The sequence below is a fragment of the Jatropha curcas genome, chromosome 2, assembly GCF_041381405.1.
Source record: "Jatropha curcas cultivar XTBG-Jc1 chromosome 2, XTBG_Jcur_1.0, whole genome shotgun sequence".
Lineage (NCBI taxonomy): Eukaryota > Viridiplantae > Streptophyta > Magnoliopsida > Malpighiales > Euphorbiaceae > Jatropha > Jatropha curcas.
The window spans coordinates 8,277,009-8,288,636 of record NC_143152.1 but is presented as its reverse complement, the minus strand read 5'-3'; the positions used below and the strand labels follow the sequence as shown (position 1 = coordinate 8,288,636).

General features: G+C 35.8%; 3 protein-coding genes across 4 annotated transcripts; 2 read left to right on the top strand and 1 right to left on the bottom strand.

The window, feature by feature from the left end:
- Positions 1-469: 469 nt before the first annotated feature.
- On the top strand, positions 470-1,393 carry LOC149498183 (uncharacterized). The gene has a single exon (XM_089717247.1). It carries the CDS (start codon positions 470-472, stop codon positions 1,391-1,393), a length of 924 nt encoding a protein of 307 aa, XP_089573373.1.
- A 2,246-nt stretch (positions 1,394-3,639) lies between these two features.
- LOC105629471 (large ribosomal subunit protein P2w) lies at positions 3,640-5,332 on the top strand. Of its 2 annotated transcripts, none has more exons than XM_012211069.4 (4): positions 3,640-3,781; positions 3,868-3,965; positions 4,498-4,727; positions 5,079-5,332. In XM_012211069.4, exons 2-4 carry the CDS (start codon positions 3,878-3,880, stop codon positions 5,103-5,105), a joined length of 345 nt encoding a protein of 114 aa, XP_012066459.1. In that variant the 5' UTR covers positions 3,640-3,781; positions 3,868-3,877; the 3' UTR covers positions 5,106-5,332. The 2 variants fall into 2 exon arrangements, with proteins under 2 accessions (XP_012066459.1, XP_012066460.1); XM_012211070.3 differs by having other exon boundaries at positions 3,644-3,781; positions 3,872-3,965.
- Positions 5,333-5,841: 509 nt separating this feature from the next.
- Positions 5,842-10,808, bottom strand: MDAR1 (monodehydroascorbate reductase 1). The gene is made up of 10 exons (XM_012211068.4): positions 10,651-10,808; positions 8,908-8,979; positions 8,287-8,338; positions 8,110-8,190; positions 7,787-7,905; positions 7,471-7,690; positions 7,233-7,351; positions 7,005-7,130; positions 6,509-6,649; positions 5,842-6,356 (listed from the first exon to the last, which is right to left on the bottom strand). Exons 1-10 carry the CDS (start codon positions 10,699-10,701, stop codon positions 6,033-6,035), a joined length of 1,305 nt encoding a protein of 434 aa, XP_012066458.1. The 5' UTR covers positions 10,702-10,808; the 3' UTR covers positions 5,842-6,032.
- Positions 10,809-11,628: the final 820 nt, after the last annotated feature.

The following is an 11,628-nucleotide window of genomic DNA, read 5'->3' as shown; positions in this document are numbered from 1 at the left end:
ATCTCAAAATCCTTTTTCCTCAGTTTCATAATAATACTCCTTATGATACTTATGTTTTGGCAAAAAACCATAGGAAGCCTTTTTTTCCTAGTAACACTAGGGTTGAACATGCATTTGATTTAGTGCACTCTGATGTATGGGATCCTGCTCTGAACTCTGGAAATAATGTTTTTAAGTATTTTGTGTTATTTATTGATGATTGTACTCGTATAACATGGGTATATTTTTTAGACCACAAATCTGAGGTTCCACAGAAATTTATGCATTTTTACAATCTCATCCATACCCAATTTCAAAAACAAATTAGAATACTCGGATCTGATAATGGGGGGAATTTATCAATCTTGCCATGCAAACCTTCTTCCAGGAAAATGGGTTACTACACCAAACCACTTGTCTGAACACCCCACAACAGAATGGTGTAGCCGAACGAAAAAACAGAATCCTTCTTGAAATCACCCGAGCCTTAATGCTTGAATCTCAAGTTCCTCAATCTTTTTGGCCTGAAGCTGTAGCCACTGCAGTGCACCTTCTTAACCATTTACCCACTAAGATACTTAACCTAAAAACCCCTCTACAATCTCTCTCTGAACACACCCAAGTGTCCCTAGCCTTGGCACTATCACCTCGAATTTTTGGATGCTCAATCTTTGTTCATATTCCAAAGACTGAACGTTTGAAATTTGATCCCTGCGCAGTCAAATGTGTCTTTGTAGGATATGGGATTAACCAAAAAGGCTACCGCTGCTATAACCCCAAAACCCATCGTATATACACCACAATGGACTGCGACTTTCTTGAAACTGAATATTTTTACCACACCCAACACAGTGGTCTGGGGGAGACTAAAATAGAAATTGACCCACTGAGTTGGTTACTCAGTGCAACTCTGTCTGTCGGTGAATCCAACAAACAAGCTAGTGGATTCATTGAGTGTGAATCCATTGAGCCTGCTTTAGACAATGTAAAAACTACCGAATTCAACTACACACCTAGGACTCCACAGTTGGATGTCCAGGAGGTAAGTACCCAAGTTCATAATGATTTTACTTCTGCTTCACATTACTCTGAACATGAACATGCAGCTCCTGAGACAGAAGTAGTTGAGACTACATGGAGATATATTCGTCCTCATAGAAGCACCCGGGGTATACCTCTGAAGAGATACTCACCAGAACATGAACCCAGAATGTCCAGATATCCAGTCGCTAACCTTGGCAGGGGGAGTTTGTCCGAAGTAACGAAAGTGTTCACAACAATAATATACACTGAAGCTGTTCCTAGAACAGTACAGGAGGCTCAACAAAAGAAGGAATGGATACAGGCTATGGAAGTTGAAATGGAGGCTCTTGAAAAAAAATGGAACCTAGCAAAAGTGCAAACTACCTACTAGAAAGAAGACAGTTGGGTGCAGACGGAACCATAGAAAGATATAAAGCTCGGCTTGTGGCAGATGGATACACTCAGACATATGGAGTGGATTACTCAGAAACATTCAGTCCAAGAGCAAAAATTTACGATCCGAATATTGTTCTCAGTGGCAGCAAATCTGGATTGGCCACTTCATCAGTTTGACGTGAAAAATGCCTTTCTTCATGGTGACCTCAAGGAAGAAGTATATATGGAAGCACTACCAGAGTTTACTAAGGGATTTCAATAGGGAGAAGTATGTCGACTGAAGAAGGTGTTCTACGGGCTAAAACAGTCACCTAGAGCATGGTTTGGAAGATTTACTGTTGCGATGAATCGCTACGGGTATCGACAGAGCAACTCGGATCACACTTTGTTTTTAAAGAGAAGAGGAGAGCAGATTACATGCCTAATTATCTATGTCAATGACATGATCGCTGCAGGCAATGATACAGAAGAAATTGCACATCTCCGGGGAAACTTGTTTAAAGAATTTGAAATGAAAGATTTGGGGGGACTGAAGTATTTTTTGGGAATCGAGGTACTAAGATCAAATTAGGGGATTTTCATTTCTCAGCGAAAATTTATCCTTGATCTCCTAACTGAGACTGGATTGATTGACTGTAAGCCAGCTGAGACCCCTATCGTGGTGAATCATGGTCCAAAAATAGAAGAGGAAGCAGACATGACAGATCTTGAGAGTTACCAAAGACTAGTAGGGAAGCTCATTTATCTCTCACACACTAGACTTGACATAGCATATGCTATTAGAGTAGTGAGCCAGTTCATGCACAAGCCACGGGTGAAACATATGGATGCTGCCTTGAGAATTGTAGGATACTTGAAAGGGTCACCAGGGAAAGGAATCATGTTCAGGAAAATTGGACACTTAGAGATACTTGGGTATACGGATGCTGATTGGGCCGCGAATCCAGTAGACAGGAGATCGACATCGGGATATTTTTCTTTTGTTGGTGGGAACCTTGTAACTTGGAAAAGCAAGAAGCAGAAAGTTGTAGCCCTGTCTAGTGCAGAAGCAGAATTTAGAGGAGTAGCTCGGGAATTAGCGGAGCTATTATGGATTTAGAAGCAACTAACTGAGATTGGATTTCCACCTCAAAGTACGCGTGAGCTTAGGTGTGATAACCAAGCTGCAATTAGCATCTCAAAAAATCCAGTGCACATGACAGGACGAAGCATATTGAAGTGGATCGGCACTTCATTATAGAGAAATTAGAAGGACGGATCATCAGTCTACCATATGTTCGATATGAGGATCAGTTGGCAGATATTCTAACCAAGGCAGTGACAGGGCGAGTCTTCCATGAAACGTTGTGCAAATTGGGTGTTGAAGATCCCACGACCCAACTTGAGGGGGAGTGTTAGAAGAATAAATTATACAAGGAAAGGATTGACCACCTTAATGGTAGGATCAATCATTTTCTAAATTAGACGATATATGATCTCTAAAATCAATCCTTGTATAGTAAAAGGAAAGGATTGACCACCTGAATGGTGGGATCAATCATTTCCTAAATTAGACGATAAAGGATCCCTAGAGTTATATTAAATTGTCTATAAGACAGGAGTTATACACAGAAAAAATTACAATGAGAATTGAAACCTCTTCTTCAAACCTAAAACTCTAAATCTAAGACTAATCGTGCTTTGTACCTGTCAACACTACCATCAAGTCTATACTTCACTCTATATACCCATTTTGAGTCATGGGTTTCTTACCCTTTGGTAAATCTGATAGAGCCCATTTTCCATTTGCCTCTAATGAAGGACAATTGTGTCTAATGTAGGTTAAGAAGAATATTGAAATGGAAAGTGATTTTCATGAAAAATTTTGTCTTTGCAAATGGTTTTGGTATGAATTGTATAATTTGTAGGCCTTATGGTTTTGAGAATAACCAAGTAAGATGCGGGTTGAGCTCTAGGATCACACTTGTTTTAATTTATTTCTGCAGAAATTAGATAATTGTCATTGTTTCATATATAAAAATGAATATAATATAATGATTTGGTTTCTCCTCTATTTCAGTTCAATTTAGTTATTGAAAACTCGTTTTTTTTTTTTTTTAGTTTCTGATTTATTCATTTATTTTATTCTGTTCAGTTTAACAATCGACTTAAAACTAATCGAACCAATTGAATATTCACATAAAACTCATCGTTTTAAAGCGGGTAACTTGACTTTGCTCTCTAACCGATCCAAACCCGTTTTGTACGTCTACCCGGTCCAACTAAAACCCTAGCTGCATACTGCATATATTCTCTGCATCGTCACCTTATTCGAGTTGCAGTGCAAAATTAGCGATTCACTTTACACTTCTCTTCTCTCCGCTGCAGATTCAGAGCGCCTCCTGTAATTGCTCTGCCTCTTCATTTCTATTTATAGTTTCTTTTAATTTGATTGACATTTAAATTTTATTGAATTTTGTTTGGTTATAGACAGACCGAGATGAAGGTTGTTGCTGCATATTTGCTGGCCGTGTTAGGAGGCAACGCCGCCCCCTCCGCTGATGATATCAAAGATATCCTCAGCTGCGGTACTTATTTCTCTTTATGCAATTTTATTACTTTATCTTTTACTGCGCAGAAATCGACTTATATGTGTTCATTAATGTAATGTGTTTGTGCTCCTTTAAAATTTCCCTCTTTTAGGTTTTTTTTAGTTGGTTTGTGCTTTATAGTGAAGTGGGTAGTGATTAATAGATCATACATGGCTTCTGTTTTGTTATTTTTAGGAATTCCACTTGTGTCTGTATTTGGTGAATGGTCTTGAGCCTGTTCTATTTTCCCTTTTTTTTTCGAGTGCTAATTTTAGAATATTCCAGTTTAAATTGCATTCTTGAGAAATGACAAGAACCTAAGCTATTTATGCTTAATTTTTGAATAATATTGCTTATGCCAAAGCAATTTGTATGGCAGTTCAAATTCTCAATATCTCAGCCTTGTAGATGATCCCAGTGTTGATGTTTTTGTAATTTTGTGTATTGTGTCCTATACATTTTCTTTCATGGAAAGCAAAGTGTTAGTTAATTATTTTTAATATGTTAAATTGTTATATGTTATGTGCAGTTGGAGCTGATGTTGATGACGATAAGGTCAGATTTCTTCTTTCAGAAATTGAGGGTAAGGATATAACTGAGCTTATTGCTGCTGGACGGGAGAAGTTGGCATCAGTGCCTTCTGGTGGTGGCGTTGCTGTTGCAGCTGCTGCTCCAGCTGGTGGTGCTGTCTCTGCTCCAGCTGCTGCAGCTGAGGCAAAAAAAGAGGAAAAGGTGGAGGAGAAAGAGGAGTCAGATGATGTGAGTCTTCACGCCTGAATTCTGGTTTTAGAATTACTTGTTTCTAATTTCACTCTAATATATGCATAGTCATACAAGAGTAAACGATGACCAAAAGGTTGATTTCTTGCATTGGACTTTTCACATCATAATTTAGATTAGCTTTTCCAACATTTTTATCTTATGCATAATTAGAATGATATATTCTACACAAACAAGAACCATCTTAGATCAAAAGGCTTACACGATGAATGGACGTATCAAGAAAATAGATAGATGATTGAAATGAACGCTTATAATGTTAAATGCCATCAGCTTCTCTTCATTGTCTAATTGGTCTTTTCTTTTATATTTTTATTTTTCGTTTTGCAGGATATGGGTTTCAGTCTCTTCGACTAAAGAGTTTGTCCGGTTATATCATCAAACATATCTCTTTTGTTTTGATTTAGAGCTTTTTCTTAAACTAGGCATTGAATTGTTTGTCAGATTGATGTAGTTCTGCAGTTATATATTTTGACTGGTGAAATTTTTGACGACCTTGATACTAGGGTTGTGTAATGGTGAAAGTGAATTTCGTTCCATGAATCTATTGAGTTCTATGCCATTGAAGAGTAATTAATAATTCATTTCAATTTGCAGTTGACAGAAATAGCTTGCCTTGGATATGCTATTTTGCATTGTATGATATATCATGATATTTATGAATTAGCACTCCCCTTGCTGCACCAAAAACGATTAAACGAAAGACCGTAGTACCTTCTCAGTAACTGACCCATTCTAACCTCACTGAAAGGAAAGCATTATGAGACCTATAATTAGGTGACATTTATTTCATCAGCTCAACAGCTAGGCTAGGCCCCCAAGTAGGAATGTAAACAAGCTTATAAAGGAGCCTAACTTACGAGCTGGCTTACAAATTCGCTCACTAAACTAATATTAATTAAATCAAAATTAAAATTTTGCTTTTTTTTTTTTCAAAATTAATATTTCCATTTGATCATCTTATTTATAATTACTTAAAAACACCACGTAACTTTTAAATATTATTAAAGTTAAATATTTAAATTAATATTTTCTATATAACATATTAAAATAGAAAATAACCTTAAAATAATTAATCATAAATGTAATAATATATTAAATAATTATACTCTTTAACTAAATTTTATATAAATTTAATTAACAAGACAATAATCATCCCAACCAAAATCGTGTACATCATAACCAAAGAAAATGATAAGAGTTAAAAGATTTTATGCAACAATCTGAAAGTGCTAAAACGAAAAAGCCACGAGAGTGCCATATTTGATAAGGAAACAATCAAAATCAAATCTTAGAGGCAAAGGCAAGACCTTCTTTTGTCAGCTGATCCAAATTATCAACAGCTGGTTGGAGTTTTGCGACTTTAGCAATAGCCTGGTTTTCATCAGGACTTCCACCTTCTAGAAAAGCTCCAATGACCTTTCCATCTTTAATCCAGTATGATCCAAACTTAGGATTTGGTGATTTTGGATCACTGTCTCCAAAGAGCACAGTCTCACCAACATTGTCACCGTAGAATTGCCAGGACAGACTAAACGAACGAGAGTAGAAGTATGGAAGGTAATCATACTCATCAATTGTTTTCCCCTCCTCGCTTGCTTTAATGGCCTAAAGAAACAAGAACGAGTAAAAATAGCTTATTTTGATAATCCAGAAAGGTATTTTTCTCCTTTTCTAAAGGGGGAAAAACATAGAAACCCTTTCAGGTTGATACCTCCAGTAGAATCATCAAATGAAAAATGCAGAAGCAGAAAAGATACCTTCACAGCTTGCTCTGCTGATTTTCGGGCATGGTCAACGTGTTCTACTCTTCTCAACTCATTGTACAATTTCAAAGGAAAAGTAGCTACGTCACCAACAGCATACACATCCGGAACACTTGTTTTAAAAAATGCATCAGTCTGCAATAAAGGAAGTTGTTTAATACAAAGGTCATGTTCGGCAACAGTTTTTTAAATAACTATTTTTAAAAGTTAACATTTTATAAAAAGTTAACTCACATAACGTTTAACTTTTAGCGAAAAGTTACTCAAATAATATTTAAACGCAGTTAATAGATAGCAAAACAATTAATTTTGCCAAACAAACTCAAAAATTATGAATTCACGAATGTCTATCACTTGCTGAAGAATCAAAGCATCCAAGAATTTCCACACAGTCCCGTGGGGTAGGAAAAAAATTTTTTCGGAATATTTAAATACCAATCAGTACGTAAGTCCAAGAACTTAATATAGAATTATCACAAGTTGCACTAACCTTTATTCCACCTTTATCCTCTTCAACCTGTCCTTTGAATAATGTTGTAAGTGGCCTTCCACCAACACCAACAATAACAATATCAGCTTCTAACACCCTACCATCCTTAAGTTGCACTTCCTTTACCTGAAAGAAGCAACATAAAGAAACAATTCACCCTACTTTCAGTCCCACCAAAAACTTATCCACTCTAAAATAATCACTTTTAATCAGATGGTCGCTACTTGCCTCTCCATTCGAATCAGAGGTAAAACCAACAGCAACTGTTCCCTTGATAATCTTGATTCCCTTATCAGCATAGTACCCCTCATAGAAAGCAGCTATGCCCGCAGTAAAAAGGCGAGGCACTGCATAGAAATTATTATGTTAGTAATCTAAGGGTTAAATGAAGACAAACGAAAAAGAGACAGCATGTTAATCTCAATGCTATTTTAACAAGTAGAGAGTAGTAGAACAATCCACTTACTGCACCAAGGTTCAGGATAAACCATGGTAACATCAAGATTGTTAATTCTCAGTGCCGCACTAAGTTCAAGACCAATGTATCCGCCTCCAACAACCACAGCCTTCCCATTTTGCTTCGCTCTAATTGCTTCTACAAGCTTATCAGCATCGTCAATTTCTCTCAAGTAGAAGATATTTTTGGCATCAGCACCTTTGACACCAAAATCTGACAATCTTATAACCTACATCAGACCAGAAATGTGAATAAATTTTCATTGGAAGCATATAAAGAAGTCCGGAAATTCTTGCTTGCAAAACCCATTGGATGTAGGACTTACAGTAGAGCCAGTTGCGACAATCAAAATATTATACTTGAAGATTTCTCCAGCTGCACTTGTGAGAGTCTTGGCAGCAAGATCTGCTTTAACTATTTCTGTGCCAAGGATCAACTCTATTCCTGCAAGTACAGAATTCAGAGAGAGCAATGATACCTTTGCCATTCTCTGCCTAGAAGCTTACCGAAAATGAACATTAAGTAAACAAATAAAAGTGAGTGACAAGTGATAACAAATTGGATTCGTCATTTCAGCACTATTCTGTCTATTGGCCCAAAAGTTCTCATACACATACATTATACAAGATGACTAAGAAAGTGTATCACCTTTCTCCTTGTACCACTCGGGAAGCAGCCTCTCCCCTCCACTCCCAACACAGACATGGAATCCTGGAAGCCTTGCAGTTCCTGCAAGAGAGCTCTCTTGATGAAAAAGCTATATAATGTGGAAAATGGTGAAAATTCAGTGGCCACGATATATGTAAAACAGGCAACATAATTTACCCTCAGGGAAAAGATATGCCTTGCTAAGTGCGGGACGTTCATAAGGAGCTACCTGCAAGAGTGACAAAAATAAAAGTTCGGTGGATGAATTAATAAACAAAATAGAAAAAACAGCATCTCGCGGCACTGGTGCTAAGATGAGAAGACCTAAACATAAGCGTATTTCTAATTAACGATTTTCTCATTTCCGAGATTTCATAAATATTTCCATTGGATGATAACCAAATACAACATAGAGGGATCATGAATAAGAAACAACTCCATAAACTTAACCTATGTAATCTATTTAACAACTCACTTATGCAAATCACAAATTTGGATATTTTACAACTAACAGATATATTATTCAGTTGTTTATTCCCATTTAATGAACTTCGTATGTTACATAATTAATTTATCAACTAATATACCGTTTGTTAAGACTTGTATAGTCATTATCTGTATAAAGTTGAAAAGTAGGACCATACACAATTCTAGACCAATTTTTGTTACCATAATTGGCAAAACATTAACAGGGGGCAATCAATAATCTCATTCCTATGGTAATAACTAAACAATCAAAAGTTGTCCCATGAATTCAGTATTTGATTGACTATCAAATTGAGCGTAGTAGAAGCATACCGCCTCCTTGGAGATGATTGCCAATTCACCTGGCTGAACCCCCTGCTTTCCAAACTCCCTAGCTGCATATCCCTGCAGTTTCAAAAGGATTAACTTTCAGAAAGAGAAAAAATAACAAAAAAGTCATGCCCCACAACTACTATCACCAATGTATCTCCGACGAATTAAACAAAACGTGCTCCATCACCACGACAACATTGAAAGCTTTAAAGAAGGCAACGAGAAAATAAAAATGGAATAAAAAAAGAATTAGTACCTACAATAATAGCAACAGCCATTCATCATCTGTTCCTATATATTTTCATTTATTACCAAATTGGACAGGTAGTAACACATAAGCACCTGGATCAAATTTCAATGAGTTTCACTAAATAAAGACCTCATTTCTCAATGCACTCCAATGAATGTAATAAAGTGAAATGGCAAAATCTTGTTGTGTTAGGTTAAGAAAACAGTTCCTTTTATCCAATGAAGAATCAACAGAGCATATCCCATCAGCACATAAGGACATGCATCCATCACATTTAGATGAGTTTGACTAAATAAAGACGTCATTTCACAATGCACCCCAACGAATGCAATAAAGCGAATGGGAAAATCTTATTTACCTTAGGTTAAGAAAACAGTTCCTTTTACCCAATGAAGAATCAACAGAGCATGTTCCATAAGCGCATAAGCACATGCATCACTAGTTTAGATGAGTTTGCCTCAATTAAGACGGGTAATTACTGTGTGGTACCTAGGTTTTTGTCAAACATATTAAAGGACCTTAATTTTTAAAATTATACTATTTTGTCCTTGTATTATAATTTCATTAAACTATAAGGTTCTAACCATTTTTTATAATTTCAAGCTATTTAGTATCTACATAGTAACTCTCCTTGAGGGTAACCAATTAACAAAAAAATTAACCATTGGACCTCATAGTATAATAGAATTATAACGCAAGGATTAAATTCAGTAATTTTGAAAATTGAGGTCCTTACTAATATATTTGATTAAAACATGAGGACTATAGTAATTACACCAATGAAGACCTCATTTCACAATGCAATTATCCAATTCACCAGAGCATCTTACAGCAAATAAGGAAACCTCCCATGCAAATGTTCCGCCTATGTTTACATAAATAGGATCTAGAGAAGAAATATACACAACAAATCAAATTTTTTATTTCACGAGGATAAAACATTCTAATTACCCCACCACACGACGAACCCAAAAAATTCCTTACTTATTTTGTAATCTTTGGTTCAATCGTCAAGGCGCATAGGCAACAAAAACTTAAAGAGAATCCAATTTCGTTCTCTCTTCCCCTCCAGTTTCTCAACAGCTCTAGTTCAACTCATTAACACTTGATCAGATGAGCTACAATTGATGATTTAAGCCTACCTAACAAGTAATTTAAGCTCAAAACGCACCAGATTTCAGCATTTGTACGGTTTCAACATTAATCCAGAAATAAACAAAGATTCACATGGACAATCAGCGAACAGCAGGAATCATATGACCGAAACTAGCCTAGCAGCTATGGTTCAGATCTATGAAAAAAAAAAAAAAACTAAAAAAAGAAGCTCCTATTCAACTCAAATCAATTCGGCCAAAATTTAAAAAATAAAAAAAAAAGCCAAAAATCGGGCAAGCATTCAACAACAAAACGAATATCATCAAATCAAATCGATCGTTAAGCAAAAATTTTCAACAAACAAACAGAGAAGAGAAATCATCAGTTAAGAAACTCACGGCGGCGACACCACCACCGACGATCACGTATTTGAAACTCTTCTCCGCCATAGATTAATTGATTCTCTGTTTTCTGAATTGCTTTCAGTGAAAGAGACAAAGTCCTTGTAAAAGGAGAAACGGATTTTTTAAGAAATGTGATTGGTCAAATATTTATAGGCCAATTGCGGCCTATTGGCTAACCTTCTGGACGCGAGGATTTTTAGTAACAGTAGATTGGACTATACACGTGGCGGGCTATGCACCGTCCATCATTGCTGATTGATTTTTCGCCACGACATTTGATCGCCTAACGGATCGTCGTCATTGATTTTTATCGCCCAATCAACTCCCTCTTGTACTAAAAATAAATTGCAGTTCTTTTTTTAAAATTTTCTTTTTCAATTCTTTTATAAGGTCTGTTTGGATAACAATTCTGAGAGGAAAGAAAATATGAAAGGAAAATAATGAGGGAAAATATGGAAGAATTTCTTCCCTTAATGCTTGGATATTTGAAAGGAATATAAACAGAAAAAATAATTTTATGAATAGTAAAATTGTGAGTTTAGCCTTTATTTTTTCCAATAAAGTATAAGAAATACGGGTAAAATTATAATTTTAATCATTTCCTCCTAATTTTTCTTACATGTTGAACAGAAAATGATATGTGGATTTCATAATTCATTTTTTCTCTAAATTTTCCTTACTACTGTACTTTCTTTATTCCCAAACAAATGAAAAAAAGAAAATTAGTAGTATTTTCCTCCTCAATTTTCTTTCTTCTCCTGTTATCCACAAATCCAAACATAGTGTTAGAAAAATTAAACAGTACCGATGGATGGATAGAGTTAGAGAAATGAACACAGATGGCTTCCTTAACCAGGTTCATTTACTTATTCATGGATAGTTTACAGATATGGAGATTCATCCTATTTTTTTCCATACTAATTCTTATACATACATCTTAATCCCATATCGAGTAATTATGATATTTGATTG

Excerpts from the sequence above, each read along its gene's own strand:
- MDAR1 (XM_012211068.4), bottom strand. The coding sequence starts at position 10,701 with ATGGCGGAGAAGAGTTTCAAATACGTGATCGTCGGTGGTGGTGTCGCC. Across the intron at positions 7,691-7,786 it reads TTGTCGCAACTGGCTCTACT|GTTATAAGATTGTCAGATTT; the intron begins GTAAGTCCTACA and ends GGTCTGATGTAG. Across the intron at positions 6,357-6,508 it reads CAGCAGAGCAAGCTGTGAAG|GCCATTAAAGCAAGCGAGGA; the intron begins GTATCTTTTCTG and ends TTGTTTCTTTAG.
- LOC105629471 (XM_012211069.4), top strand. The coding sequence starts at position 3,878 with ATGAAGGTTGTTGCTGCATATTTGCTGGCCGTGTTAGGAGGCAACGCC. Across the intron at positions 3,966-4,497 it reads CAAAGATATCCTCAGCTGCG|TTGGAGCTGATGTTGATGAC; the intron begins GTACTTATTTCT and ends TGTTATGTGCAG. Across the intron at positions 4,728-5,078 it reads AGAAAGAGGAGTCAGATGAT|GATATGGGTTTCAGTCTCTT; the intron begins GTGAGTCTTCAC and ends TTCGTTTTGCAG.
- LOC149498183 (XM_089717247.1), top strand. The coding sequence starts at position 470 with ATGCTTGAATCTCAAGTTCCTCAATCTTTTTGGCCTGAAGCTGTAGCC.